The following is a 27,804-nucleotide window of genomic DNA, read 5'->3' as shown; positions in this document are numbered from 1 at the left end:
CTTTCCCTCGTCGCGCAGCGCTGCGTCATCGCCGCGCGCCGCCCCGCCATGTCCTTGTGGGTGTCCCGGCTCGGCCGGGCCGCGGCCGCCCGGGGTCCCTGGGGGAGCCCCGCATTGCCGGCGGTGAGCGGGGGGGGCTCGGGCAGGGTCGATAGGGGAGCCCCGCATTGCCGGCGGTGAGCGGGGGGCCCGGCCCGGGCCCCCCGCTCACCGCCGGCAGTGCGGGGCTCCCCCAGGGGCCCGGGCAGGGCGTTGGGGGGGATGCCCGGCTGGACTGCCTCTTGGGATGGGACATTCTCCTGGGTGACTGGGAAGAGGGTTTAGTGCTGTTGCGGCCTGGCGGTAATCAAAACAGTAAGCAAAAAGCCTAATAATGCCGGGTCTCCCCTGGGGCACGCTCTGTTGAGTGTGACCTTCGGCCGCTCTGGGCAGTTTTGGGGTCCTCGTGTCGGGTTCTGGCAGAGCAGCCCCTCCTAAAAACGCGCTGAGAATTGGTCCGTGCTTTCTGTCTTCCCCGCCTTTGATTTCGTAACCACCTTCCCAGCCTGAAGAATGAATGGCTGAGCTGAAATGTCAGTGCCGCAGTCACTGCACAGAAATTCCTCGTGGTAGGTCTGAAAAGGCTGCACTTCCAGTTTAAAAAGCCCCCCAGACGTGCTGATTTCCCTTGTGTTTTCTTCCAGGCAAGAATTCACAGCAGCCCTGAGCGGAACTTGCAGTATGGGTGGCTGGCTTACATGCTGGGAGAGAGAACCACCAAGAGGTTCACGGAACACAGCAAAGTCTTCACAGTGGAGGGGAACTTGGCCTCTGGGAAGGGCAAGCTGGCAGAGCAGATAGCACAGAAACTGGGTATGTCTTATTGGGGCTGTTCCTCTGGCAGCTGGTGGAGTTTAACGGCGCAGCTCTGTGAGGAAAGCTCACCAAAGCTGCAGCTCTCGCTGAACTTAATTAACTGGGGAACGGGGAGGGTTTATGGTAATGCCTGGGGTGAGGATGCCTGTGTGGGTGGGGTTTGCTGTGAGTGAAATCCCAGTCCTGATGGGGTCAGTGGGCTCCTGGAGAGGCTGGTTTTTCCCTGTGGATGTGCAGGGGGGGGTCAGGACGGTGGGTTTGGTGGCACTGAGGTTGTGCTCAGCTCTCACCGGGGCGGGTGAAAGGGGGCAGTGCTTAAAGGTGGGGTTTGTTGCTCTCTGATGTGATAGACCAGAGGCCTGGGGGTCGTTTCAGAGCTGTTTAAAGAACAACTGTGTGTTAAAAGGCTTTTGCTGTAAACGAACACAACTTGTTCCTTGGCTGGGTGCTCAGTTGGTAGGTTGTTTTCCTCAGGAATGAAACACTTCCCGGAGGCCGACATCCACTACCTGAACAGGATCTCCGGGGATGGGACGCTGCTCCCCGAGAAGTTCAATGGCTTCTGCAACATGGAGAGGTTCTACACAGACCCCAAGTGCCCTGATGGACACTCCTACCGGCTGCAGGCCTGGATCTTCGGGAATCGTGTCCTGCAGTACGCTGATGCCCTGGAGCACCTGCTCAGCACAGGTGGGGCTCACAGGGCACAGACCTCAGGCCTAAACTAACTTCTGACTCGAGTCCTGACTAACCTGCTCGTTGGGGTGTCCTGTGCAGGGCCAGGAGTGGGACTTGGTGATCCTTGTGGGTCCCTTCCAGCCCGGGAGATTCAAAGTGCTTTGCTACTCTCTGCATTTTAAAATGAAAGGCTCCTGTTTTGTTCAGCTTCACATATTCCCCCTCTTAGTATAGGAACAGCACACTTAGAAAACTGCCTTGCACACACCTGTTTCTTATTTCACTCACCAGTTACCAATTTAATTATTTTCAGTCTGGCAATCCCTGGTGGTTTATTTTCAAAAGGGCATTTTAAGGATGCCATGATAGCTGTGAGTTGCACAGGCTCCCAACTTACTTCCTGGTGGTGACTGTTTTCAGTCTTTTTGGTTTCATTAAATACAGTTCTGTGGTGGTTTTGTTATAATTTGAGAGTCTCCTGGTGAGAAAAGGGTTTTTTATCCCAATGCTGTTGCTTAGAATCAGAGAATCACAGAGTGGTTTGGGTTGGAAGGGGCCTTAAAGCTGGTTTTGTTCCAACCTGGAGCCTGTTTTCCCTTGCAGGTCAAGGTGTGGTGTTGGAGCGCTCTCCCTACAGTGACTTCGTGTTCCTGGATGCCATGTTCAAGGAGGGATATATCCACAAGAGATGTGAGTTCCTGGCATGCAAAAGGAGGTTATTTTACCGTAATCTGTCAGAAGTGTGGCAGTTTACTTTTTAAAATGGAAGAAAGAAATGCCTGCTTGGAATTTGGGATCCCTTTAGATAACAAGTTGTTCGCGTGTGGCTGCTCTGTGCATCGAGGACTGACCTCAAGCCATGAGATTCCCAGCTTTTCTCCAAGGCTTTGGGGAGTATACTGGGACTGGACCAGGTTTATATTGGGTTTCAAACATGGATGATGGACCAGGGTGCAGCCCTGGGGGACTTGCAGGTGATGCAAAACTGGGAGGGGAGTGGTTAATGCACCGTGGTTTTGGTGCTATTTAGAGGAACATGGAGAGGATGGAGAAGTGGTTGGAAGGTCTAGAATAGGGAATGCAAAGTCCTTCCCCTGGGAAGGATTATCTGCAGGCACTTTAGTATGCTGAGAGCTAAAAACTGTCTAGGAAGTTACACAGAGCATGAGCTGGGGGCCCTGATGGACCCCAAGTTGAATATGAGCCACCACTGTGTCCACCAGGATGCTCCAAATCTGAAGTGTTGTGCCCAGTTCTGGGCTACCAGTTGAGAAAAAGTGTGAACTTACTGGGGTGAGTGTAGCCAAGGGCCACAGAGAAACAATGTCCAGTGTGTGAGGAGAGGCTCCGAGAGCTGGGGTTTGGGATGGAGGGGAGAAGGTTCAGGAGTGTGTTTATAAATACTTGGTGGTGTTTCTATGTCTGAATAACTGGGAGGGCAGGGATGGGGAGCACTCTTGGATGGAGCCAGTCTGTTCTCAGGGGCACTCAGGGAGAGGACAAAAGACAAGGGGCACTAATAGAAATACAGAAAGTTTCATTTGAAAGAAAAAAAAAAGAAAAGCCCTTTCCTACTGTGAAGGGAGTCAAATCCTGGAGCAGATTGCCTGGGATGTCTCTCCTGGAAATGCTGAGATTCCTGCTCTGAGCAGAGGGGTTGAACCAGGTGGTTTGTGGATGTTCCTTCCAACCTGAGGGATTCTGTGCTTTGGGGTTATGGGCACTGAGCTCCTGAGCTGTTGCTGCCTGTTCTGATAAAGCTGGGCTTAAATTCTTAGATCTCAGTGCATGTAGCTTCATAGTTTAATTCTGTTTTAATCTGGGGGTTGTTTATTCTGTGAACTTCTTGGATCCTCTTTGAGGAAAAGCCTACCCTGGACTCACTCTGTGAGCCAAGAAGAGGAGACTGCAAATACAAGGGTGGGGAATGTGATTTATTTTGTATTTTATACAGGCCTTGATCACTACAAGGAGATCAAAGAGATCAGCATCTGTGAATTCTTGCCACCTCACCTGGTCATTTATGTAGATGTGCCTGTCCCAGAGGTGCAGAAGAGGATTCAAGAGAAAGGCAAGGTAATTTTCTCTCTTATTTTTGCTTATTTATCTCTTAATTATCTCTCGCTCTTGCTGCCTGTTAATGTCTGTTGTAATCACACCCTGATGTGTGAACCTTTGTAGCTGCTGCTTCAGGAGTCATTCCCAGGTAGGAGGCAGCTTGCAGTGTTATTTTAGGATTATCTGTGTGTCATTCCTGCGTGCCAGAAGCCCAGCTGGAGTTCCTGTCTCCCAGTTGACTGCTCCTTCACACCCGTGCTGAGGTTCGTGTGTGAGGCACTTGGGATCAGCAGGTTCAGTGAACTTCCTGAAATTCAGAAAACGACTGCTGGGTTACTGAGCTGTCCAACTAGTCCTGGGCCAGCGAACCTGCAGGGTGCTTTTGGGGAGTCGCTAATCTAAATAAAGTTTTAGGTTTGGAGGTTCCCCAACCCCCTTCTGTGATGTTTGGATGTGTGCTTGTAGCTGTTCTCCGATGTGTTCTGAGGATTAAATGATGTTTACCCTGTTCAAAGGTAAGGGGAAATGCTGTCCAGGGAAGTGTTTCAGTGTGGAAAACCTGACAGATTAAAAAGAAAGCGTTGATTTCTTTTTGGAGTGGTTGGTTCCCCACGCATTTGTCTGACACTGTGGAAATGTGGATGCACATTGCCATTGTCTTATGGAAAAGGTAGACTCAGACAATCATCTGCTATTTTCTGGATGGTTATCTAAAGCTTCCTTGAATGTGCAGGTAACAAGGATGGATCATTCCTTGGAAAGCTGATCTTTTTGAGGGCTACTCTAGGTATTGAATGCCATGTAAGGAATTTTGAACACTCCAAAATTCTTAATTCTTGAGACTTCCGTTAATGTTTCTGTGGTTCACTTGGGTGTTTGCATATTCCAGCCCTTGGCAGGTGATGGAGCAGCCCTCCTGCTTAGGCTGGAGCCTGTACTGGAGGAAAGGGAAAGAAAATTAATTCCACAACATTGTTTTCTGTTTGTTTTTAGCCATATGAGAAAAAGGTGTCTCCTTCCTATCTCCAGCACATTGAGGATGCTTACAAGAAAACCTTCCTTCCAGAGATCAGGTTAGCAAATCAAAATGTTTTGTCTTGTAAGTCTTTGAGTAAAAATGTGTGCAGATCCGAAAATATCTGCCACTATCAGCAGATCAGGTCGTGGGAGGAATCCTCCTTGTGCCAGGGGGTGCAGTGTTATGTCCTGATGGTGGGCTGTTGCAGTCATGGCATAATGTGTGTACTTAATAACCTCTGCCATCAGAAAAGCCTGATACCAACAGTGGAAAATTAAAGATTAATTTAGGAGTGACGTGTATCTGTGTGACCTGAGGAGAGTGTGATGCAACATAAGCTTTTCTCAGGTCTCTTTGGAGAGTTTTGGAATTTTTCTCTCAAAAACTCCTTTCTGTTGTCGTAGAATCCCAGAATGGTTTTGACTGGAAAGGACACTAAAGACCATCTTATTCCACCCCCTGCCGTGGGCAGGGACACCTGCCACTAACCCAGGTTGCTCCAAGCCCCGTCCAACCTGGCCTTGGACACTCCCAGGGATCCAGGGGCAGCCACAGCTTCTCTGGGCAACCTGTGCCAGGGCCTCCCCACCCTCCCGGGGAAGAATTCCTTCCCAGTGTTCCACCTAACCCTGTCTGCTGTCAGCAGGAAACCATTCCCACTTGTCACTTTCTGGGCTCCCCTGGCTTTCTCAAGCTGGGAAGCAAAAACGTGTTCCTTGTGAACTTGAGATGAAGTAGTTTGCCATCCGTCCCGGTTCTCATAAAAGAGCTCCATCAAAAATCACATTGTCTTGAAAATCTAAAAGCAGCCTTGGGTCCCTCATATTGTGTGCATGAGGCTGATTGTTGAGTTCCAGTGAAATCCAAGTGCATCCTCAGGTGGTTTTTACCCTCCCTGTCTCCCCTTGGCTCTTGCTCCAGGTACATCAGTGTAATGGCCCTGTCAGCAACTGAACTGAATAACGTGGATATTGAGCTTGTCACTCACGCAGGCAGGAGCTGCTGGTGTGATGTACACGGTCAGCTGCCTCCCACTGTGTCCCCCACAGCCAGGGAATGACAGGGAATAAGGATGGAGAAGGAGGGAGGGTGGGAAGCCTTGGGACTGCCACCCCCTGGGGGCGAAGCTGCTCGAGTTTATTGGCGAGGAGAAAAATGCTGCTTGTTCTTTGGATCAGATCGAGCCCCAGATACATCTCGTGGTGTTTAGCGAAGCAAAATCCTAAATCCTGCTGGGATTTCAACTCCCTGCCCTTTGTCTGTGCATGGTCAGTACGCTTGTTAAGCACAGACCCTCTGCTTGGCATCCTGTCAGCGGACGAGCTCACAGTGACCTGTCACATCGATCTTTGTCTCTGTCCCCTTGATGGGGGACAGTTGGGAATGTGTGAAACCAGCTTTGTGCATCCCTGGGCCGCAGGATGGCTCCTGTCTTGGATCAGTACAGAAGCCACAACTGCCTTTAACTGTTTGTTTGCTGGCAGTGATGCAGCGAGCTGTGATTACACCTGGCTGTCACTCCTTGGTCTGCCTAGACACTGATTCCCTGACTCTTGAGAGAGCCCAAAATCTGGTTCAGACAGTCTAAAAATAGGAATTACAGCACTGCTGAGCAAACTCCTGCACGCTTTCCGTGTTCATGCTAAAGTTTGCTTGTTCTCTTGAAATGCAGTTTGTTACTGGGCAAAACTCCTCTACCTTGTTCTGTTTAACTGGAGCAACCTGATGCTGCTTAAAGTGTTTTATAGTGGGTATGTGCTTTAAAATGGGTGTTACCTTTCTAGTCTGGCATGTTTATGAATGTCTTTAATGTTTTTATGGGTAGTGATTTGTGAGCTGGGTGCTGTGGCAGGTGCTGCCTGGTGATTTGGAACAGACAGCGCTTGGGTTTTGTTTGGTTTTTGGTTTGATTTTTTTTTTCCCCTTTTCCTGGGCCAGAGCCTTAAGACTGCCAGTGTTCCCTTTCATATCCCATACTGCTTCCACTGAGCAGCTGTTTTCTCTTAAGGAAAGCTCTGATAATCTGCAGAGTCACTGAGCAGCTGTTTTCTCTTAATGAAGCCCTGATAATCTGCAGAGTCAAATCAAGGGATGGGATCAAGTGGTTTGATCTGCGTTGTTAATGCAATTGCCACTATAAGGCTCTGCTCGAGTCTGACCTCTCCCTTGGGTTGATACTGAAGAGAAGCTGTGGCTGCCCCATCCCTGGAAGCGTCCAAGGCTGGGTTGGAGCAACCTGGGATAGTGGAAGGTGTCCCTGCCCATGGCAGGTGGTGGGACTGGATGATCTTTAAAGATCCTTTTAACCCAAACCATCTGAGATTCTATGATATTTTCCTCCTTGCCCTTCAGCCTGGCTGTGTGTTTTTTGATACAATGTGCAGATTGGGTTTCTGTCTTATTATCTCTTAATTTGTTAGCTAAAGGAAAGGTCTTCCAGCTGGAGCAGGCTTGGGAACAGCTTTTACTGCGGTCAGCTCAACCTGTGTAGTATGAAACACGTTCATTTAGGAACTCCTTCTGTGGCCCTGCTCTGCAAGTGCCTTTTCCCTGGAGGCTGCTGGATGATTAACAACACAGTCTTGTAACCAGGAAACATTACCTTTTTAAAATGTTTGTACACTTGCAGATCCTGCTGCCTGCGTTTGTTTTGGTTCAGTTATCTCAGTGAATAGTGACCAATGAATGTATTCTCCTAAAAATTACTCACAGGTAGTAATGTACTTGTGAAAAGGAAAGTCTACTGACATTTTGAGTTAGGCTGGTTGAAAATTTCACTTAGCTTCAAATAGGTTGGGCAGTTGTAAGTGGGGCAAGGAGCCACATTCATTAAATGAAAACAAATTCAAAGGTGTGGGTTTTGTTTTTTCTGAACGGAAATTATATAGGTTCCGTAGGCCATTTGCCCTTTAAAAGCAATTTTCCTCCAGGAAAGAAGCAGCTGACAGGTGTAACAGGAATTACTGTGAGCGTTCTAAAAAGTTGTCCTGATTCTGGCTCGGTGTCTGTGCCTTTCACCTTTGTTTCTGTTCATTTTGGAGCAGGGCAGGGGGTGGGTGGAGCAGCTGGATCAGGGGAATTCAGTGTCTTCCCTCTTTGCAGCGAGAACAGTCAAGTTCTGCAGTACACGGCAGCTGAGGCCGAGGACGTGGAGAAGGTGAGTTTGCTGCATGGCTGGGCTCTCTGTTCTGTGCAGGGGCTGAACTCGATTGCTTCCATCAGTGTCACTTTGTCAGGATGGTGGAAGTTGGTGCCAAGGTGATCAAATAGCTGTTGCTCTCCAGAAACCAGTCATGATTTGGTTATAGCTAAGAGCTGTGTTCCCAGAGCTGCTCCAGGCTTTGTAACCCTGCATTTTTCATCTGTGTGAGCTGGCAATTTTTTTTTGCTGTTGGTTTTGCAAGACACTTTCACCCTGGACCAAGCCAAAAAACTGCCTTCTCATTGCTAAAAATAATCTCTGTCTTATGAGACAGGATTGACACGAGATCACTGCTTCCTCCTACTCAACTATGTTACTTCTTCTGGAGCAAATTTAATATAATTTGCCTTATTTCAGTGAATGTTCCTGCTCTTGGAGGGTCACTGGTGGGATAACAGAAGCCTTTTGCTTCTCCATCATTAATTTTCCTCTGTAGATGCTGTTCCCTGATGGAAAGAGCGACAAGTTTTCTGTGGTCCTGGACAGGTTTGTAGTGGGTCCATTTCAGTTCTAGGGCTAAAGCTCTAATAATAACAATAATATGATGTTGATAATCCTACGTGGAAGCTCACCAAGGAGTCATCCCTGCCTGGGAGGAGGGAGAGGAGAGTAGCCCCTGGACTGTCTCCAAAGGTTTTCTGGGTCTTCATCCTGACTAGATGAAATTTCTACCCTCCTTATACACTGCCCAGTCTTCTCCTCCTGTGTTTGTATCACGTGATCTCAGTGGGACTGTAGCATGTACTTCATTAATCTTATTAGCATATCAGGATGTTCCTTTTAATATTTAAATGACCCTTCATCAGGCAAAAGTTACCTTTTTTTTTGGCCATGGTGTCCATCAAAGTTCTGGTCATGGGACTTTGTGAAGCAGAAAATATTGATAAGGGCTTTTCTGGTCCTAAAATTGACCCCCTCCCCCCTTAGCTGCAGTGCTGTGGGTCTCTAGGCCTTTGGCTCCCTTTGTGGCTGTGTGTCACATTCTGGGTCCTGTGCTGTTGTGGATGGATTTTTGGATTCTCCTGCAGTGGATAATAGAGGTTATTAGATTATTGTGAGGCAGTGTGGGGTTATACCCCCAAAAAGGCCTGGTGGCTTCAGTTTGACAGCAGATAAATAGAAAAAAATACAGAAAAAATTGAGCTCCAATGACATCACAAGGTTGTGATGTGGATGAGAATATACAGTTATTTTTTTCTGGATTAAAACATAAAAGCAAAGATAAGATGTGAAAACCACGGTGTTTCAAGAGAGTATCCAGAGATGTTTGGTAGAAGGAAAGTTGGGATGGGGGGTTATTTACCTTTTTTCTCCCTTTGCTTCTCTCTGGACACGTCTTAAAGTGGTCACAATAAAGCAGCTTGTTTCCTCCCTGGATTTTTTGTGGTAAACCCCATTGCTAGAGATTTGATTTTAATCCCTTAAATCAGGGTTTAAAGTCAGTCTAAAGCTCTTATTGTTCAAGTAGGGAGTCTCCCAAGCTCAGCAGTCTTGAGCCATCGCTGTAAATAGGGTCATCAGATGCACTGATGGAGTTCTTAATTTGGTTGGACAAATCTGGACTAGAGAAAGGATTAGCATTTGGAAGTTAAAGTCCAAGATCATTAAGGTTGGAAAAGACCCCTAAGATTATCAAGTCCGTGATGTATGTGATTGTTGGGTGCTGGTGGTAGATACTGGTACTTGATTTACCTCAAAGAATAAAGCTGGTTTTCCCCCTTTTCTCTTCAGATTCAGTTCACCTTCGGAATGACACAGTAGGAATTGGGAAATAGAGGCTGGCAGGAGGGATTTGGCCTGTGAGGTGTGTGTTTGCACAGGGGTATCCTCTTGGTAGGCAGCGATGGTCATTAGCTCGCTTCAATCTACAGATTATTTGGGATTTGGGAGCTTAATTTTTTATGGTCTTGGAGTTTAATAACTTTTGATTTGCTCATGGCAGACACACAGCTTAGAAATGATTCTCTAAGTGTCTTTTAAAAAGGTCAGTTGGGGTTTCACATTGTAATTAACACTGGTAGTGGTGAGTGCTGAAATGAGCTTCATTAGGGCGGTTCACACTGGTTTTACATGAGGGTAAAACTGGGAATACAAAGTTAGCTCTATGTTCAAATGTTGTTTTGAAAGCCCTGGATATTTGCTGCTGATTCCCAGGGGGTGCCAGGACATTCCTTATAAATTAAGCAGCCGTTCTTCTCTCTGGTTGGCAGGTTGATACCGCTGTTGATGAGCTGCTGGGAGAGAGATCTCTGATACGATAATAGCAGTGAGAAAAAACTAATTTGGATGCAGATTCCTCTTTCCCCTGGAACACATTCTGAGCCCTGTTGTAGCAACTCTGTGATCAGTCCTGTCATCAGGCAGCAGTGAGTTTCCACAGCCTGGCTGTGGAGTAGAGAAGGAATTACTTTGTGTAGGCAAAGGAAAGTATGGTGGAGTTCAGCTCTTAAATTGAATAATTAAAATCGGTTATGGCTTTTTGGACTAACTTTATGTGAAAAGTAGCTTTTCTGTGCTCACACCTGCAGTATCTGGTGTGCCAGCTGCCCCCTTGTAAGGCATTAAAAGTGGTTAGAGAACACTTACTCTGAATATAGGCACAACCTCTTCACTGAAAGGGTGAACAAACACTGGCACAGGCTGCCCAGGGCAGTGGTGGGATCACCATCCCTGGAAGTGTTCAAAAAACGTGTGGATGTGGCACTTGGGGACATGGGTTAGTGGTGGCCTTGGCAGTGCTGGGGGAATGGATGGACTTGATGATCTTAGAGGGCTTTTCCAACCTTGATGATTTTCTGATCTATCTAAACTTGTTTGGAGTCCAAATATGCTTTGGTGGTGTCATGCCAGCTGTATTTTTTTAAGACTTTCTCTGCAAAATTAGTATTTAAACCCACTATAATTATTCCCTTTATTTCTTAATGTTTGGAATACAAGGGTTTTTCATTTGTTATTTTATCTTTCATTACTGGCATCTGCTTACTTATCAATGGATCTGACAGTGTATCATCAGGATTTTGGTCCTGACCTCACAGCTTTGTCTTTTCCATCTGGAAAAAAAGGCCTCTGGAAAGGGATGTTTGGAGCTGTAACAGTCCAAGTTGCTTCAAGGCACTGTCTCTACCTCATCATGCACCTGAAGTGCATCCCCCTGACACCACTTCAGGTTTCCTTCAGCTCCAGCCAGCCATGTGTGATGAGCAATTACCTGGTGGACCAGCAAAGATCTGTTTTCTGGTGGAGCCAGGCTGTAAATAAAGCTCAAATCTGGGGTTGATAAGTTTGGGGATGCTGAAGGAATGATTTGCTGAGCTGGCAGTCCTTGTCTGAAGGGTTCTGGGTGCTGAGCCATAGGTGTTACCTTTCCTTTCTGCTCAGGGATCATCCATGCCTGGGTAGGTCCTGATGGACAGTGAAATCCTGAGCCTCTGGGGTCATCAGTGCAGCTACTCCAGTTCTGTTTGAGCTTCCCAGCCTGAAACATGCCTTTGTTTCTGTGATGTGAACCACACAGCACCCAGAGGCAAATGCCATTTGTGTCAGTGAATGAGCCACTGAGCCTCTTTGGAAATAAACCCAACACCACACAGGTGTCCTATGGAACATGGCGTTTTGGGGTTTTTTTTTTTGTAACAAAACCAGGGGTAAATTTAGATTTATTTCCACTTTCTCCTCGTTATCCCTCAGAGGTGGGATTTTACTTTGCTTTCCAGCCCCAACAGCAGGCTGAGGAAGAATGTCTTGGATCAGGTAAGAATTTGGAAATGAGGCACCTTGCAGACAGCTTATTCCCTATATCCAAGGCTGAAAGCACCAGGATCTTCCAGAGCTGTGCCTGCCCAGTACTTGTGGCAGGACCTCCTGAGACAGGATGGCAGATGGTAATGTTCTCTCTAAACATTTGCCTTGTTAAACCAGCTCTAGCAGTGAAGCCTTTTTCGTTTGTTTAATAATCTATTTTGACGATTTAATGGATTTTTGGATGTTCTAATCAAACCACCTCTGAGTGTGTGACCTTTCCCATTCTGATCCCAGATCATTGAAGACATTGAGTACCTGAAGTTTGACAAGGGGCCGTGGCTGGAGCAGGATGACGTTTCTTTCCACCACTTGAGACTTTAGTAAGTGTGATGTCATGCAGTCACTGAGCATCTCTTAGCATCAGATCTCGGGGAAAATGGTCCAAGCCTTGGGTCTTTGAAGGTGGGGGGGTTGCATTTTGCAGTACTGGGGCTTGGCACTGGAACATGGAACATTTTGCTGCTGATTGATTAGACAAGAGACTCCAGACAAACTTAAGGCTGGGTTTTATTAGAAAGATCCTTGTCTGCCTGGTTGGATGTGAAGACATCCAACTTTAGACTGAATGTGCAGGTAGCAGTGCAGTGTAGTTACATTTTTTGAAACAAAATTTAGGAGTTGTACTATTTTCAATAATTTCTGGTTGTCTCGCGATTTAACAGAAACACGGGGATTTTTTTTAATTGATTATCTGTCCCTGAATTTTTGTCTTTATTGGGACAAGCATTGGAGCACTAAGTTAAACATTTATTTTTTTTTTAGGCTTCTGACATTCTTTGCCTGTTACTTTACTGTTACTTCAAATGCCTCCTGAAATGACAGACTGTGTTCCTTTTCTATGTTTTTTTCTATCAAGAGAGGGAAGAGAAACTGCAGAAGAGCAGTGTTGGGTGGTGTCTGAGGGGAACAAGTCATGATTTGGGTGCCTTTTAACTATGTAAGACAAGGTTTCTTTGTGTTGCAATTGGAGGGTAACATCTGGTGACTTAGACCCTGCAAAATTATTACAATCAGATTTCCTTTGAAAGACAAAATAATTTGCTTGTTTTCCTGTAGCTCCCCACTAGTGCAGGTATTAAGAAAGGATTATTAATTGCAGTGTGTAGGAGGGAGTTAAAGCAAAGCATTCAATTAGAGCAGGGTATTCAAGTACTGTATGAAAATTCAACTTTGCAGCTGTAGAAGGGAATAAATTGCTTTAAGGGCTCAGTTTTTCATTGAACCCTGGAGGAGGGTGAGAGGATCTCCTGTACAAGGCTCTTGTCGTTGTAGATAATACAAAATAATTTCTTCTTTTGGCAGCTTGTGGCTGTTTTAAGATCTTACACTGCAATGAACTGCTTATTTAAGTCACAGAATCACAGAATACCCTGTGTTGGAAGGGACCCACTAGGATCTTCGAGTCCAGCTCCTGGTGTTGCCTTTTGCATCTTCATTTGGTGCTGGGCTGTCAGGGCATTGGTAAAGGTGTGACAGCACATCCTGTGCCAATTTTGTGCAGGACAATTCTGTGAGGAAGTCCTGGGCAATGTGTTGGGCAGCCTGGGAAGGGCCTCTTTGTAAAAATGTGTGGGTTTGGATATAATCTTTTCTCATGTTGCCTCCAGAAGTTCAGGGAGGCTGCTGTGTGCCTCCCTCGTTGGAACTGCCTCCCTAAGCATCCAATGCCAGTCTCAGGTGCTAGTCCATGAACCTTAAGGCTGATGCTTTCCTCACCTGTTCCAGTGCCCAGGTAGCAAAGAGCTCGTGGTCCCCAGCCTTTGGCAGGTTTGCAGGTGTCCAATGCCTGTGTTAATTTTTCCTTCAGAAAGTGGGTTTTCAGGTAGTTCCTGGTGCCTGTTGGGGTGCTGGCACGTGCTGCCATCTCGTGGGTGTTTGTGGGAGGCTCCAGCTGGTATTTAGGATCATTTAGGTTGGAAAACCCCTCTGAGATCGTTGAGCCCAACCATTCTCCCAGCACTAAGCCATGTCCCCCAGTGCCACATCCTCAGGGCTTTTGAATAATATCAGGGACAATGATTCCACCGCTGCCCTGGGCAGCCTGTGCCAATGCCTGACCACCCTTTCAGTTGAGAAATTTTCCCTAATAGCCAATATCTAATATAAGTTCTACTCTGTTTGCTTTTCCATCTGCACTTGCTTCCTTTGCTGACCTCCCAGGTTTTGGGGCTGGTTTGGGCTGGTGTTCTCTTCCACCTTCAGCTTGTTACCAGCGTGTCTGGGGGACTGGGATCGATGGGCAGGGCTCAGGAGAACTTTTTCACTGCTCATACAGAGGAGTCTAGTGCACAAAAGCCCCAGCAGGGCCTCAGACTAATTAATGCAAATCAGTCGGCTAATCAGACCGGTGAGCCGCACCCATGTGAAATCAGTTGCATAATGAGCCCTTTTATCTCCCTGCCTTGCCCTTGAGTGCTCTCCCTTGCTCTAGTGTGGCTGTGGGATCTCTTGGGAAAAGGTAAAAATGGTTATATTTGTGTCAGGAAGCTGGAGGGATCCCTCAGAGGATAATCTTCACATCTTTCTTTCCTCGCTGAGTCCAACACAAACCATTCTGGCTTTTTAAATGTCTCAAGGAGTTCCTCTGCTATCACTGCACCATCTCAGGCACTTTTATCTGTGCCCTTCCCAGTAAAATCAGTCTGTCCACACACACTGTAAAAGACATCATGTTTTGGGATGAAGAGCTGTAGGTTGTGTGGTGTTGCCTGTGTTACTTTACCAGCTGGTGGGGAAAATTTACTGCTTGTGGCTTGTTGTATTAGACAAGTCCACAGCTAAATCTCTTGTATCCCTGCAGCTCCTTCAGAATTTGGTAGAGAATAACCTGGTAGAAGTAGAGCAGTGAACTTGGGAGTGAGGGAAAGAGAGCCTTCATTCTCACTTCACCAGAAATTCAGGGACACCTTCCACTAGACCAGGTTGCTCCAAGCCCCGTCCAACCTGGCTTCTTGCTTCAGTTGAAACACTTCTCTGTAATTTCCTCTTCGCAGTAGCTTTTATAGGTTTGAAGAGCTGTTGCTGCACCTTGTCCCCTTTTTCTTGCAGACCTGCTTTTCTTGCAAAACCTTTTTTTTACGCTCTCAGTGTTGATGGTGAGTGTTGTTCACTGAGAGAGTGGCCATGGCTCACCTTGGCCGTGGAATTCCTGTTCTGCCTGGACAAATGAGGGAAGAATCTGAGCTCCTTTGGCAGAAGGAGGAAAATTAACTTTCCTGTAGGAACACAGAATTGAACTCTTGGTGTGGTTTTGTGTGGCTGCCTCTTAAGCCGGTGAGTGCTTTTAGCTTGGAAGGGAGGTCACTTGGGGTTTTTGAGAAATCACAGCCCAGCCTATGGAAACTCAGGGTATTTTTTAGGGTTGACTGGTTTGTTTGGTTTTTTTGAAGCAGTCCCCTTACCCCCCCCCCCCCTTGGCAGGGTTCATCAGGCTTTCTAATGTTTGCTGTGGGACTGCGTTTCATACGCTGATGGAAAGCGAAACCTCAGCTACTTGTGTGTCACCACTGCAGGCTCCCTGAAAAAGTGTATCCTGCTGGAAGCTGTCTGTGAGGGAAGCAGGAGTTCCTCCTCTAAAAAAAAGCAGGAATGTGTCCGTCCTGATTCCTCAGCACCTGCTCATGCTGGACAGAATGTGAATTAGGTGTGTAATAGGTGCTTTTGGAGAAGAGATGAGCCACCCACCCATGGTTGTAGAATACTTCCAGGTGTGATTCCTGTGGGAAGAACCCTGGATAAGAGGGTTATGTGAGCTAAAATCTGATGTTCTTAAATGACTGGGACCACACAGTCACTTACATGCTCTGTTACCTTTGAAGTGTGACACAGTCTCGTAGGGAAAGTGCTGCATGAGGAGAGCTGCTTCGAGAAAGTGTGGTAAAGACTCAGAAAAGAGTAAATAATGGCGATTTTCTCCCAAGGGGGAGAGAGAAAACTAAGGAAACACAAAAGGTGCCTTTAAATGCTTCCTGCTGAGCAGGGAATTAGTCCTGGCAAGCGCCTGTGGTTTTGTGGTTGGACGCTGTTGTGGCAGGTGTCTTTGGGTGTGCTTTTAGTCAGTATTCCAAGTTGTTTCTGGAGGTGCAGAGCAGAGCCTGGAGAAGCCATCATTAGCTCTTCATTCTTTTCTCGTACGGTGAGAGCAAAGAAGCTTGAAGAGCAGCAGGTTTGCCATCTTGGCCGTTAATTAAAATAAACTCTGCCTGGGAATTGTCCTCCACAGGTTGCCACTTGGCTGAGATTCAGGAAAGAATGGATGAACTGTACACTGTAGACTCCTAGACTTGGTTTCTGTGTGTGGAGTTTCTCTTCATAAGTGCCTGGGCTCATTTTTGTGACTTCTGGCACGTGAAATACACATTTAATGGAGGTGAGGATAAATAATGTCACAGTTTGCAGGAAGCATTTGGACCTGGTCACTTATCCATTTATCATTAAGTGTTGAAGCTGGTCATTTCTCCTCACCTTCTCCCATCTTGACTTTTACTGGATTATTGTATTTCCTTACCAGCTTGTCTGCAGTAGGATAGGTTGCAGTGTGAATGTCAGGATGCGTTAACAAACTAGTTTATTTGTCGAGGCTCTTCAGTGCTGGGAGGTAAGGTCTCAAAGTTTGTGATTCAGGGGAAAAAAGTTAATTTCTTAAAGGCGGTAAACTTTGCTTTGCTGGGGGAATGTGCTTGATGTGCGTGTCAATATTTGTGAAGACGTGCAATTCACTGAAAACAACACAATTTGCAGAGTTTCTCACACTGAATTTAGGATTTGGGCAGTGTTGCTTGGAAATGGATGTATTTTCCTCAAATGCGTCCAGGTGGCACTGTGGGCCTGTGTGTGACACCACGGGCAGCAGGAGCCTTTCTAGCAGTTTCTCAGGCATTTTAAATTCGGGATATCTGAAAGTGCTGGTGCTGTGCAGTGTGGATTTTTGGTGGATCCTGATATCTGTCATTGCAGCTGCTGCAGCCAGTTTTCCCTGGTTCTTCCCAGGCAGGATGCTAGAGGCATCCAAACTCTGCCATTGCCTCAGTGCTGATCCATTTAGGATGGGAATTTAGCAAGATCATGTGTGGGGGATTCGGTAAAAATTCTGTATTTACCTTACCTATATAAAGCAAAAAAGCCAGAAGCGCCTCATGGAAGAGGCTCTCAGGAATGATGGAGAAAAAACTTGGAGGAGGGAATGGAGAGGGAGGGAGAAGTTGGAGCAGGAGCAAACTGGAGACAAGGATGAGGGGGAAAACGCAGTATCTGTGTGAGGAAACGGATAAATGGTTGTCATAACTGGAAAATAGACCAAAACCTTTGAAAGTGCTATTTAACAGAGAAGTAATTCTTTTAATCTTAGAATTCCAGAATGGTTTGGGGTGGGAGGGACCTTGAAGCTCACCAGGTTCCACCAGGGACACCTTCCACCCTCACAGGCTCCTCCAACGCCTGTCCAGCCTGGCCTTGGACGCTTCCAGGATGGGGCAGCAATATCTGGTCAAATTGGGAATTGCTGCTGCCTTTGTTGGGGGCAGGATGTGAACCAGCTGCTCCTGTTTCTTTTCCCTGTTTTTCCCCCCTCAGTGTCCAGGACAAAAATGCAGTGCTGGACCCCGCAGCCATCCCTGTCTTCATTCCAGAGATCACCATTGGAGGCACCGAGTTCGACAAGATCTATTACGAGTACCGAGCGGTGAGTGGTGCTGAGGGGGTGGGTGTGGGGGGCCAGGGGACACCCCTGGGGGTGCTCCTCGCTGTCCTGGACACCGCCTGCCTGCCAGGCTCCTGCACGGGGATGCACGTTTCTAAGAGCAGCTTCTGGATTTTGCCCAAATCCCCACCTCTTTGAAGTCTGCCTTCCCCACGAGAGCAGTAATGAAGCAAATGGCTTGTTTCATAAGTGGATTTTCTTTTTTCCTTTTTTGTTTGGTTTGGTTTTTTTGTTTGTTTGTTTGTTTTTTGTGTGTTTTGGTGGTTTGTTTTTTTTTTTTTTTTTTTTGGTCTTTAGATGTGAACTAAAGGATAAGTGGTTTTCATTTGGTTTTGTTTTTCCTGCCCTGATTGGTCTCTGACCTCTGAAATCTGAAATAATCCGTTGAGTCAAACAAGAAAATTGGAAACCTGTGGCGACTTCTTATAAAATGCTGAGGGAGGGGGTGTTTTTCTTGAGGAGGAATGAATGTTGCATCGCTTCTCCAAACTGTTGTTGCTTTAAATAGTGTGTTTCTGCACGTGGGCACGCATCCAGAGCCCGTTGTGGCCCCACACTCTCCTACACCTCCCGCAGGCTCCCACACAAGGCTTTAATTAGCTCTTGCCTTGCTGGTCCTGGAGACAACGGATTCCAGCCCACTGAGCGCTTTGCCCTGGTGCTGGTTGTGATTTACCTGGCACGGGGTCCTTTCCCACCACATGGGGCTTTCCCAAGGCCCAGGTATTGAAAATGCTCGTTGGAGAAGTTGATGGTAATTTAAAGTGATTGGCCAAGCTGAAGTTACAGGCTATAATCTATTTTCCAGTTGGGTTGGAATCTCTGCCACTGCATCTTTTCATTTTCTAAGCAATTGCTGAAGACAAAGGGAGGAATATACAATATAAATTGTTAGAAACCATGATTTGCATAATCAAAACAGAGTCATTTTTCTTTTCCTTCTAGTATATACAGTCTCTTACTGAAATGAAAATGTAAGGTACAGATTTATGGACTTGTTTGGAAACTCTGAGCTACCAATGTTTTCTTCTGCAATAGGCAGAATATTCCACATAATCTGTTCCTCCTCAGCTAACTGTAGTGGAGAGGCTCCTGGGCTCACGCTGTTCTGCCTCATTTGAGATGTGACCTTTCCAGCTTGTAAAAGGGGCTAAAGCTAAAGGTTAAAGCAGCAGAAAGCAGCTGAGGTTGTCTAATGGGCTTGAAAACTTCCTAGTCCAGCAGAGGACTTGCTCTCAGAATTTCATTCTCTGTGCTATCGCATTTTTAAACGCAAAGCTTCAAGCTCAGACTAAAGATTTTTGGAGTCCTTCACTCCAAGAGACGCCTGTGGCTGTGCAGCACAGATTTGAGAAGGATCTGCTGCGTGACTTTTCTGTGGCACACAATATCCATCTGCACTGACAGTGCCTTTCTTCCCCAAGATGAGAGGGGTTTTTTGGGCTGAGATGTCCCTTTGCAGTGGAGCTGGGAATTACTGAGGCTGCCTGACACACAGCAAGGTGTGACCTCGGTGCTGTGTGCTGAGAACCAGGGGTAAGACTTCTGAAAGCCTTTTTTTTCCCTCTGGCTGCACGACAGCACATCCTTCTTTGTGCTGGCAAGGAACTGAGAATGTCCTGGCTCATCAAATAGCTGGCTGCCAGGGAAAATTGTGACTTGCCTTGCAGATGTAGCAAAGGGATGCTTAGGAGTAGGAATGTGGGTACCTGGGAGGGAAGGCTGTGCTCTTGCACGGCTCTGCTCCTTGCCAGTTAGTTGACAGCTGAAGCTGAGCAAAAAAAAAAAAAAAAAAATTGCCAAAATATAATCTCCCTTCTGCAGGCATGATTGCAGGCCCTGATTCAGGAAAGTGCTGTGGAAAGTGATAATGTCTTTTGGAATAAGGAGGAGTTGCACATTTCAGGAGGTGTTCTGTTAAATTTAGGCAATAGTAATCCTCCTTTTCTCTCTTCTGAATGTTTAATACTTGTTATCCTTGAGGAATGGTGGGGGGGGGGTTCTGTAGGGATGGTGCACAGTGCAAAAGATGCTGAGTTTTCCTGTTTTCCACAAGCTACTGGAAGGGGAAACACAAAGCCAGCCCCACCTGCTGTTTTATGTTCTGAGGATTAAATTCTTTGTGTTGAAACTTTGAAGATCTGGTTGGTTTTTTTTTTTTCCTTCTAACTTGGTTTAGCAAATGAGGGTCTGAATTTTTCCTCTCAGACAAGGCCTCTCTGCAGAGGTGACACAGCAGGAGACCAACTGCACAGGCAGAGAGAGCAGAGGAGCTTGTAAACATGCAGACTCTGGATGTTTTTTGGGTCTGCAGAGAGGGGACTGTAAGCCCTTGCCTTGCCCATGTCCTTGCAAGGCTGGTAAAACTGTGCTGCCACTTTGGCATCTGAAGATAAAGGTTTTTAGGCTCACGTGACTTGTAAGTAAAGGCTTAATTATGGGATAATTACAGAACTTGAACTTTTCCTTGTGGGAAATGCGTGCTTTCAAAGTTGGTGTAATGATGTTTACCACGTAAATACAATGATTTGCGTAGGGGATTTTTTCTTTTCCCCTGTAACTACTCCCAAATCCTCCGTGGTGCCAATAGGCAGGGAACTGCTGTGCCTTTCAGAGTTGCATGCACTCAACTCATGCTGCCTAATAATGGTGGTTTTCAGGGATTTACAAATCCCAGGCAGAAGCTGGATTTTGTTCAAAATATTCATTAAAAGCAACCAAGAAGGAGGAGGAGGAGGAGGAAACCCTCTTCAGAGTTCAAGATTTTAGTATGTGTGCTTTTCCATAAAATAACGAGGTGGCCACATATAGCTCTGAGTACTAGAAGCTCGTTTTTATTTTATGTATATCCTCTAAATTTGTTCTCTGAGGTTCTTTTCATGTCTGAGGAGGTGGTTTTCTGCAGCCTCCTCGTACCATAAAGTCACCTGGCAGGGTCCAGTCATTCTCTTCAGGCGCTCACAAACTTCTAAGGATGCTTTTCTGGCAAGGGAAAAGTAACCTTTTAGTCAGGATTTGTAGATCAGAGATAAGCACGTTCATTCTTCGGTGAAGCAACATTATTTTAGGAACTGTAAGACTAGTAAAGACTTGACTGCCCTTTTTTTCCTCCTTAACAACTGCTGCATCTCTCTGCTTTCTTCCAACTGCACACAATCCCCACGGATAACGCTCCAAACTCCGTGTGCGCCCGGCGAAGCTGGAGCACTTAGGCAGATGTGTTTGCAGTGAAGATGAAAACAAATGGTTGTGTTTAATGGAATCAGTGTACTTAAATAATGTGCTGATGTACTTCACACTCTGAATGCTGTTGGCAAGCCCTGCTGCATCTCCTGGGGTGGGAGAAACTGCTTCTTTGACGTGCATGTGCTTTTCTGTGCACATAAAAGTGCAGCTGTTTGCTGGAATTCATGGAGACACAGAATCCCAGGATGGTTTGGGTTGGAAGGGACCTTGAAACCCATCTCTTTCCACCCCCTGCCACGGGCAGGGACACCTTCCACCAGCCCAGGCTGCTCCAAGCCCCGTCCAGCCTGGCCTTGGACACTTCCAGGGATCCAGGGGCAGCCACAGCTTCTCTGGGCACTCTGTGCCAGGGCCTGCCCACCCTCCCAGGGAAGAATTTCTCCCCAATATCCCATCTATCCCTGCTCTCTGTCACTGTGAAGCCATTTTCCCTCGTCCTATGCCCCAGAAAGGTAAGAGGAGGCACTCATCTTGTTGTCCCCACACCTTTTTCCCTAGTGGCAGACTGCTTTTGGAACACAGAGGTGCTGACCATGAGGCAAGGAAAGCTTGAGCTGATCACAGACCTGGCTACTGCTCTGAGGTGCATTGTGGCTCCTTCCACGGCAGCTGCACCTGCTCAGCTGCCTTGCTGAGCTTCATTTTTATATCCTGCTCCTCATCCTCTTCCCTTCTGCCCCAGGGCCTGGGAACGTGGGGCTGGCAGTCCCCTGCAGTGCTGCATGGCAGCAAGGGGAGAAGAGGCAACAGCTTAGAGGGGAGGAGAGTCCCACCCTCTTTCCCAAGGCTTCTTATTCCTCTTTTTTCCTAAGGAATGCAGCCTTAGGAAGGGAACCCCTGGTGTGCAATGTCTGCCGTTCCTCCGGTTATTTTGGTGGTTGCAGGGAAGGAGTTTCTGAGCGATGGGAAGGTGAACCTGCAGCGTGAGTCAGCTCTGTCCCACAGCCCAAAAGGAAGGGTGTAAGAGCGTGTGTTTACAATGAGAGGGTCATAAGTAGCCCAAACAGTAAGGGAAGATTTTCTCCAGGTTTGAGGTGGCCCAGTGGCCTGTGAAGTGCAGCCCTGACTGTGGTTGCAGGGGCTGAAGGTGGCTGCTGGCAGAAGGGGATGTTAGGAAGTCCTTTAGCTCTCCCATCTCCTCTGAGAGTGCAGAATCTCCTGCTTACACATAAATCTCCTAAAAGAGCCACAGAAGAAATACTTGAGCTCTCTGGAAGCTGGAGTCTGGATCAACAGCAGGATCAACTCTTGCCTTTGCAGGAGCAGGGAGCTTTGGAATGTTTGTTCTCCATGTTTGGGATCATTGCCATAGCTGTTGTCTTTGATACAACCTTCTGGTTTCCCTCTTCTGCCATTTTTTTTTTTCTTGGCTTGATGAAGTTTCTGGTGTTTTTAGGATCAAGATCCCCTTTCCTAATTCTTGTTTTAAAGGAGGTGTTTGACAGCTGTAATGCCCAGCCCTGTCTGCTCTTGAATCCAGGAAGGAATGAGAACAGACACACAATAAATCAGGAAAGGCTTAATTTAAGGTGTTTTTTTTTTCTGTTTTATCTCTGCAAAAATATTTTTAGCCCTTTGTAAAATAGCAAGATGTTGCCTGGCTAGGTATGAGTAAGACCAGAAGAACCTGAGGAGTAACTAAAACCTGGGAATGACAGAGTTGTTCCTGAAGGGTACCTGGAAAAGGGCAGGAATAGGCATGGGATCAATTTCTCTTCCCACCTTCCCACTTCTGCTCTGCTCTCACCAGTCCTGTACGTATGGAGAGAGTGTGAGAGCAGCCCCTTTTCTGCTTTAGAAATGTGTAGCTTCCACCCTGCTTCCCATGAAAAACACTGTGGGCAGCTGGCAGGGATATCTATCCCAGATATGGAAGGGAAGGAACCTGAGAGACATTGGGACTGTCTCAAATCTTGGTCTAGGTGGTTGTATCTGTCTTTTTTTAGGAGATGGACTCTGCTGTCCCAGGCACTGGGTACCTGTGTAAATCAAAAGGACAAATCCCACTAGCATTAAAATAATCCATTTCAACTTGATAGTCTGTCCCTGAGCCCTGTGAATGGAAACACTTCATGTTGGAGCACATCCTCCCTTTCCCAGACCCTTCTTAATCCCATACCCATGGATGAATGTGATCCCCAGGGTAGACCTCTATTAAATTAAAATTAATTGAAATATAATTTAATAGAGGGGTAACATCTCCATGGATCTTAAACTGTGAAATAATGTCAGTTTGAGATGTCTAATTGTGCTGCTGTGACTTGGATATTGTTACTTGGCTTTTTCCTGCAGTAGATTTGCACTCTTGTGGGTAACTGGTGCTCCTTATGGACACTTCTCTTTCCAAAGGATTTCCATTGTCTGTCTTTTTTTTATGAGTGAATGAAGGGCAGGACAACATTCACTGAACAGTTTCAGCAAACTGGAATTGTTTTAACCTCAATTCAGTAAAGCTTTTGAGCACCCTTGTTTCTTGGGCCGCAGGGAATGTCAACAGTATCAAGGGGTTTGTTTGAGTGAAGAATGGCAGGAGTGAGGCTGGAACAAACATCTCTGTGTGCCAGGCCTTTGGAAACTAGCTCATGCACACCTTGAATGTATGTTTGGGAGGTTTTATACCCCCTCCCCTCCTTTAGCTGTTGCTCTGGGACACAGAATCATTGAGGTTGGAGAAGACCCTGAAGATTGAGTCCAGCTGTAAACTTGGCACTGCCGAGGCCACCACTGACCCAAGTGCCACAGCTACAGGGCTTCTAAATCCCTCCAGGGCTGGGGACTCCACCACTGCTCTGGGCAGCCTGTGCCAGGGCTGGACAGCCCTTTCAGTGAAGCAGTTCTTCCTAATATCCCACCTAAACCTCTCCTGGCACAACTTGAGCCCATTTCCTCTTGTCGCTGGGGAGAAGAGACCCCACCTGGCTACAGCCTCCTTTTGGGTACTTGTGGAGAGCAATGGGGAGCCAAACCCTTCCAGAATCCAGCCAATCTATGAAGCTCCATTTCCTGGGCTCTCTCAGATTTTAGCTGTGTGCCAGCAACACTGACAAACCTCTGGAAGTCAGGATTTCTACTGGAAAAAGCAGTCATCTGCTAACAGCAGTGATGGAAGGGGCTATTATTGTGGCTGTTATAAACAGCCACTGAAGGATGAGGTTTGGGTATTGATGAATGAGCCCGAGCTTGCAGAGTAATGACTCTGCTTTTAAGTGCTCTTTGATCAGTGCTGCTCAAAACAGGCTATTTATAGATCTCTTGGAGCTGCAGACCAGCCATTAGCACAAAGCAACACAGGAATAGAAGGCAAAAATCCGTAATTCTTTCTGTTCCTGAAACATTGGAAAACGAGACAGGCTCTAAACAAAACCTTTTCAGGTTGTTAAAACTCTCCAGAGCTCTACCTGCGCATGGCTGGGGTGGAATTATCCGGAGGAGCCGGATAACAAACAGCTGGCTGAAGCTGTTTGTTGCTATTCCACAGCCTCTACCACTTTATAGGGCTTTTCATCATGTTTATAGTTTTGACAGACACTTCTGTGGCAGGTTCTTAATTTAACTGATGAGAGGGTCTTGTTTTCATCTCTGTTCCTAATGCTCCTTTAAAGTTGAGCAGCTCGGTGCCTTCGAGCTTGGCCCTGCCTTTGGGTACAGCTCATTTCATGGGTTTCATGCTCTGTGTGGTGGATTTTATCACATCCTTCTTGAAACAACCCTCGCTGCCAGCCCTTGGGTTCTGCTCAGTGTAATGCAGTAGGCCAAGGCTTGAGTCTCTGTCTTACTAATTCCCAGGGAGTGGAAAAATCTGTTCCTTGGCAGTGACCTGGCAGGAGCTCAGCCTTATCTCCTGCTGCAGGGATGTGGATGAGCCCTTGGGATTGTCTGCTGGGGTCTCTCTTATCACAGAATCATGGAATGGGTTGGGTTGGAAGGGACCTTAAAGCTCATCTCATTCCACCCCTGCCCTGGGCAGGGACACCTTCCACCAGCCCAGGCTGCTCCAAGCCCCGTCCAACCTGGCCTTGGACACTTCCAGGGGATTTATACTGGAAGAGAGGGTGAATATTCAATCCCTTTCTGTTCTCTCAGCTACTGGCAAGTTCCATGGAGCTTTTTCCTATCTCTTTTCCATCATCTCTCCTCTGGGCTGGGCAGTCTGGCTGCAAACCCAGCAAGCCTCAGGGCTGGCTGCCTGTTCCCATCCCTGCCCTCGTGCTGGCCAAGCCCAGGAATTTCAGCTGGGTGCAGTTTGGAGCACCAACTTCAGCAGGAGAAGCATATCCTACCCCTTGCTTGGCATCCCCTGATCTTCCCTGCTGCTCTTACCCCTCCTCTTTGCAGTGGTCTGCAAAAACCTGCCTGGGTCTGCAGGGCTTTTTACTGCAATCCCAGCTGTAAAACGTGGGATTTGAAGAGCCCATTTTTGGGAAGTCACTTGTGCACAGAACATCAGTTCACATCATCCTGCTTCCTAGGTAGTATGGGATTTGTTTACTCTGTCTTCTTCCCTTTTTTTTGGCTATTTTGACAGGTTGGCTGTAACATATCTCCAAACCCCCCTGCCTTTGCCAAGGCCCACTGGGAAGGATGGAGTTATGGATGAATACTTATTATAACATTTGCTTTGATGTCTTGCATGTCTTTAAGCAAAGGCACATGGGGAATTTGTTTTGGACAATGAATTTGAGTTCTGTTGGGATTGATATTGTAGCTTTTCTAAAGAGGGCAGATTTACCCAGAAACAAAACTGTAAACTCCTGTCTTTTCCCAGAGATCTCCTGTTGCTTTAATAATCTAGTTATCTGGAAATCTCTTCAAGTATCAAAGGGCCAATTATGTGCTGCCTGGAGAGGGGCAGGGAGAGCTGTGTTTGTGTCACAGGCTGGTCACAGCAGGTCTGGTGTCCTCCCTGGCTCACCGCTGGAGATTCGTGGGGCAGAGACAGTAATCAGGTATTTTCATCTCCCATCTCCTCTCTGCTCAGCAGGGGGAACTCTCAACAGGACTGTGTGGTTTCTGCTGATATTTAGACAAGATGTTTAATTGAAGAGCCTCAGAAAAGCTGATCACAAATGCTTGTGACAAGGCAGGGTGGGGAGTGTCTCAGGAAGGAGGTAAAGTCTCCTGTTAGCTTGATTTTTTAGGGAAAGAAGTGTCTTATTTTTTGACCTTCAAGTAAAAAAATCCCACAGCCCTCCACTTCCTCAAAACAACAGGCTTCATCTTTGATTAAATAGCTGTTTTTTGTGGCCTTAGTATAGATTTTTATCAAGATTGGGTCTTGCTTCTCTCTGCAGGGGCAGCTCTCTACAACAGGATACTCTTACAGGGTTTTTTTTTTTTTTGGAAAGGAAAAACTATCAGGACAACTCAGGGGTTTTGAGTGAAACCAGTGTTTGTGTGGAGACAGACCAGATGATCTGTGCTTAATTATTACAAAGGCTGCCAGCAGATAGCTTATTTTTAAAGGAAGAGTTTTATTACAGCATCTTTGCTTGCTTCAGACTTTCTCACAAAACTAATTTGCTTTTTTTTTTTTTTTTTTTTTATGGTGATTTGCTTCTTGAGTCCAGTGTTGGAGCTCAAAGATGAACACCATGTTCTGTCTCTTCTTCATTCCCAGAGGTGGGAATGGAGGTTCTGGAGATGGGTTCTGCTTTTGGAGCTGGGATCTAACCATCTCTGGCATTTCAGGTTGTGGCCAGTGCTTACCAAAGGGAGCTGCTTCTACACCTGGGACTCGGAGGTTGTTGCTTTAGGTCCCAGGGCACCATTGCCATTCGGGTAGAGGGTTCAAGAAACTTTGGGTTTTTTCCACCAAGCAGTGCTTTCTGGCTTTGCTGAGGAAGACAGGCCCATACTGCTTTTGCTTTAATGAACTTAAGTTCAGCTCTTGAAGGCTAAATCTGCAGTTGCATTTGAATGGTTTAATTTAATGTGGTAATTAACTCGGTATCTCATGCATGAAGTATTTCATGTATTTAATAATGTGGGTGCCTATTTTGGAGTGAGGTTCTACTGACTGATTCAATTCCTCTGCCACATGATACAGCGAGAGGAGTCATCTCTCAAACTGGGGAGGAGTTGGATGAATCCAGGTGGAATATGCTGTAGAGATTACTGGCCTAATTTTTATATATATATATATATATCTTATGGCATAGTGGGTTTTTTGGGTCCCCCCCTTCAGCTGCACAGCTCAGGATTGAGTTCTGCAGATGCCACGAGGCGCTTGCAGACCCTGTGTGGGGAGTGAAATGTCCGTGACCGAGCTCTGTGCTTTCTGCAGCTCCCTGGGCGCAAGTACAAGCAGGGCTACAACGCCGACGTGGGGGACAAGTGGATCTGGCTGAAGTGAGGGCCCTGGGGAGCCCTGGCCACGAGGGACCACGGGACTTGAGAGAAGAGGAGCCAAGCTCAGTGCACCTGCTCCACATCAGCACCGAGAAAACGCTGGTTAAATCACCTTCCACCCCCAGCTGAAGGGAACAGTCTCCGAGACGGAAAACCACTTTATCCTGGTTTGTTTTTCCCTGATGAACTCAGGACTTCAGGTGTTGCACAGTCAGTGTGTGATAGCAAAGTGATCTGGGGCAGGCTTAAGATCAGAGCTGAGCTTTCTCTTCCTCAAGACTGTGGCATATTATTATACAGGATTACTGTTGTTCTGCTGAATTGAGAGAAATTAAACCTGTATCCTCCTGGCTCTTGTGAAGTTAATTTCTTGCTCCGTCATGCGCGGTGTTTTATTGGGTTCATTAGGAACAACACCACGTGCTGAAAGGCACTTGCTGGAACCCAGCAAAGCTCACTGAGCGATGGAGAGAGGTGATCTCAATTTATACAGCAAAATGGCTGTGCTTAAGAATATAAAAAAATATTCAAAATCATTCCCAGTGGTTGTACTCAGCATCTCCTCTTTGATTCCACTGTAGAGCAAAATGTTTGTTGGGTATAAAAGACAAATGTAATTATTATTTTTGCAAGTCCCCCGAAAGTCCAAGTTGGAGGGGTTTTCTGTAAAGAAATGATTCATTTGGTGTTAGTTAGTCACAGAAATGAGGCACCTTGGCACTGGTTCAAGCAACGCTGTCCAGATTTAGGCTGCAGTTAATTTTGCATTTCCAGCAAGGGGCCAAGTGCTTCGATCACCCAGGAGAAGTGCTGCCAGGCATCCCGGAATTTAGGGCAGTGCCTTGAAATTAAGCAGCCAAATCGTGCTCATGCCCCTTCCCGTATCAAAACCAACATGAA

General features: G+C 46.7%; 1 protein-coding gene across 1 annotated transcript; it reads left to right on the top strand.

Moving 5' to 3' along the window:
• Positions 1-37: 37 nt before the first annotated feature.
• NDUFA10 (NADH:ubiquinone oxidoreductase subunit A10) lies at positions 38-27,270 on the top strand. The gene is made up of 10 exons (XM_027907658.1): positions 38-123; positions 684-852; positions 1,330-1,545; positions 2,137-2,223; positions 3,488-3,609; positions 4,585-4,664; positions 7,712-7,766; positions 11,847-11,932; positions 17,184-17,292; positions 26,840-27,270. Exons 1-10 carry the CDS (start codon positions 49-51, stop codon positions 26,906-26,908), a joined length of 1,068 nt encoding a protein of 355 aa, XP_027763459.1. The 5' UTR covers positions 38-48; the 3' UTR covers positions 26,909-27,270.
• The last annotated feature ends 534 nt before the right edge of the window (positions 27,271-27,804 follow it).

This window comes from Empidonax traillii, unplaced genomic scaffold (assembly GCF_003031625.1).
Source record: "Empidonax traillii isolate 1590-97213 ecotype Southwest subspecies unplaced genomic scaffold, ASM303162v1 scaffold1517:size97247, whole genome shotgun sequence".
Classification (NCBI taxonomy): Eukaryota; Metazoa; Chordata; class Aves; order Passeriformes; family Tyrannidae; genus Empidonax; species Empidonax traillii.
The sequence above is the reverse complement of the archived record's forward strand: the minus strand, read 5'-3'. Positions and strand labels throughout refer to the sequence as shown.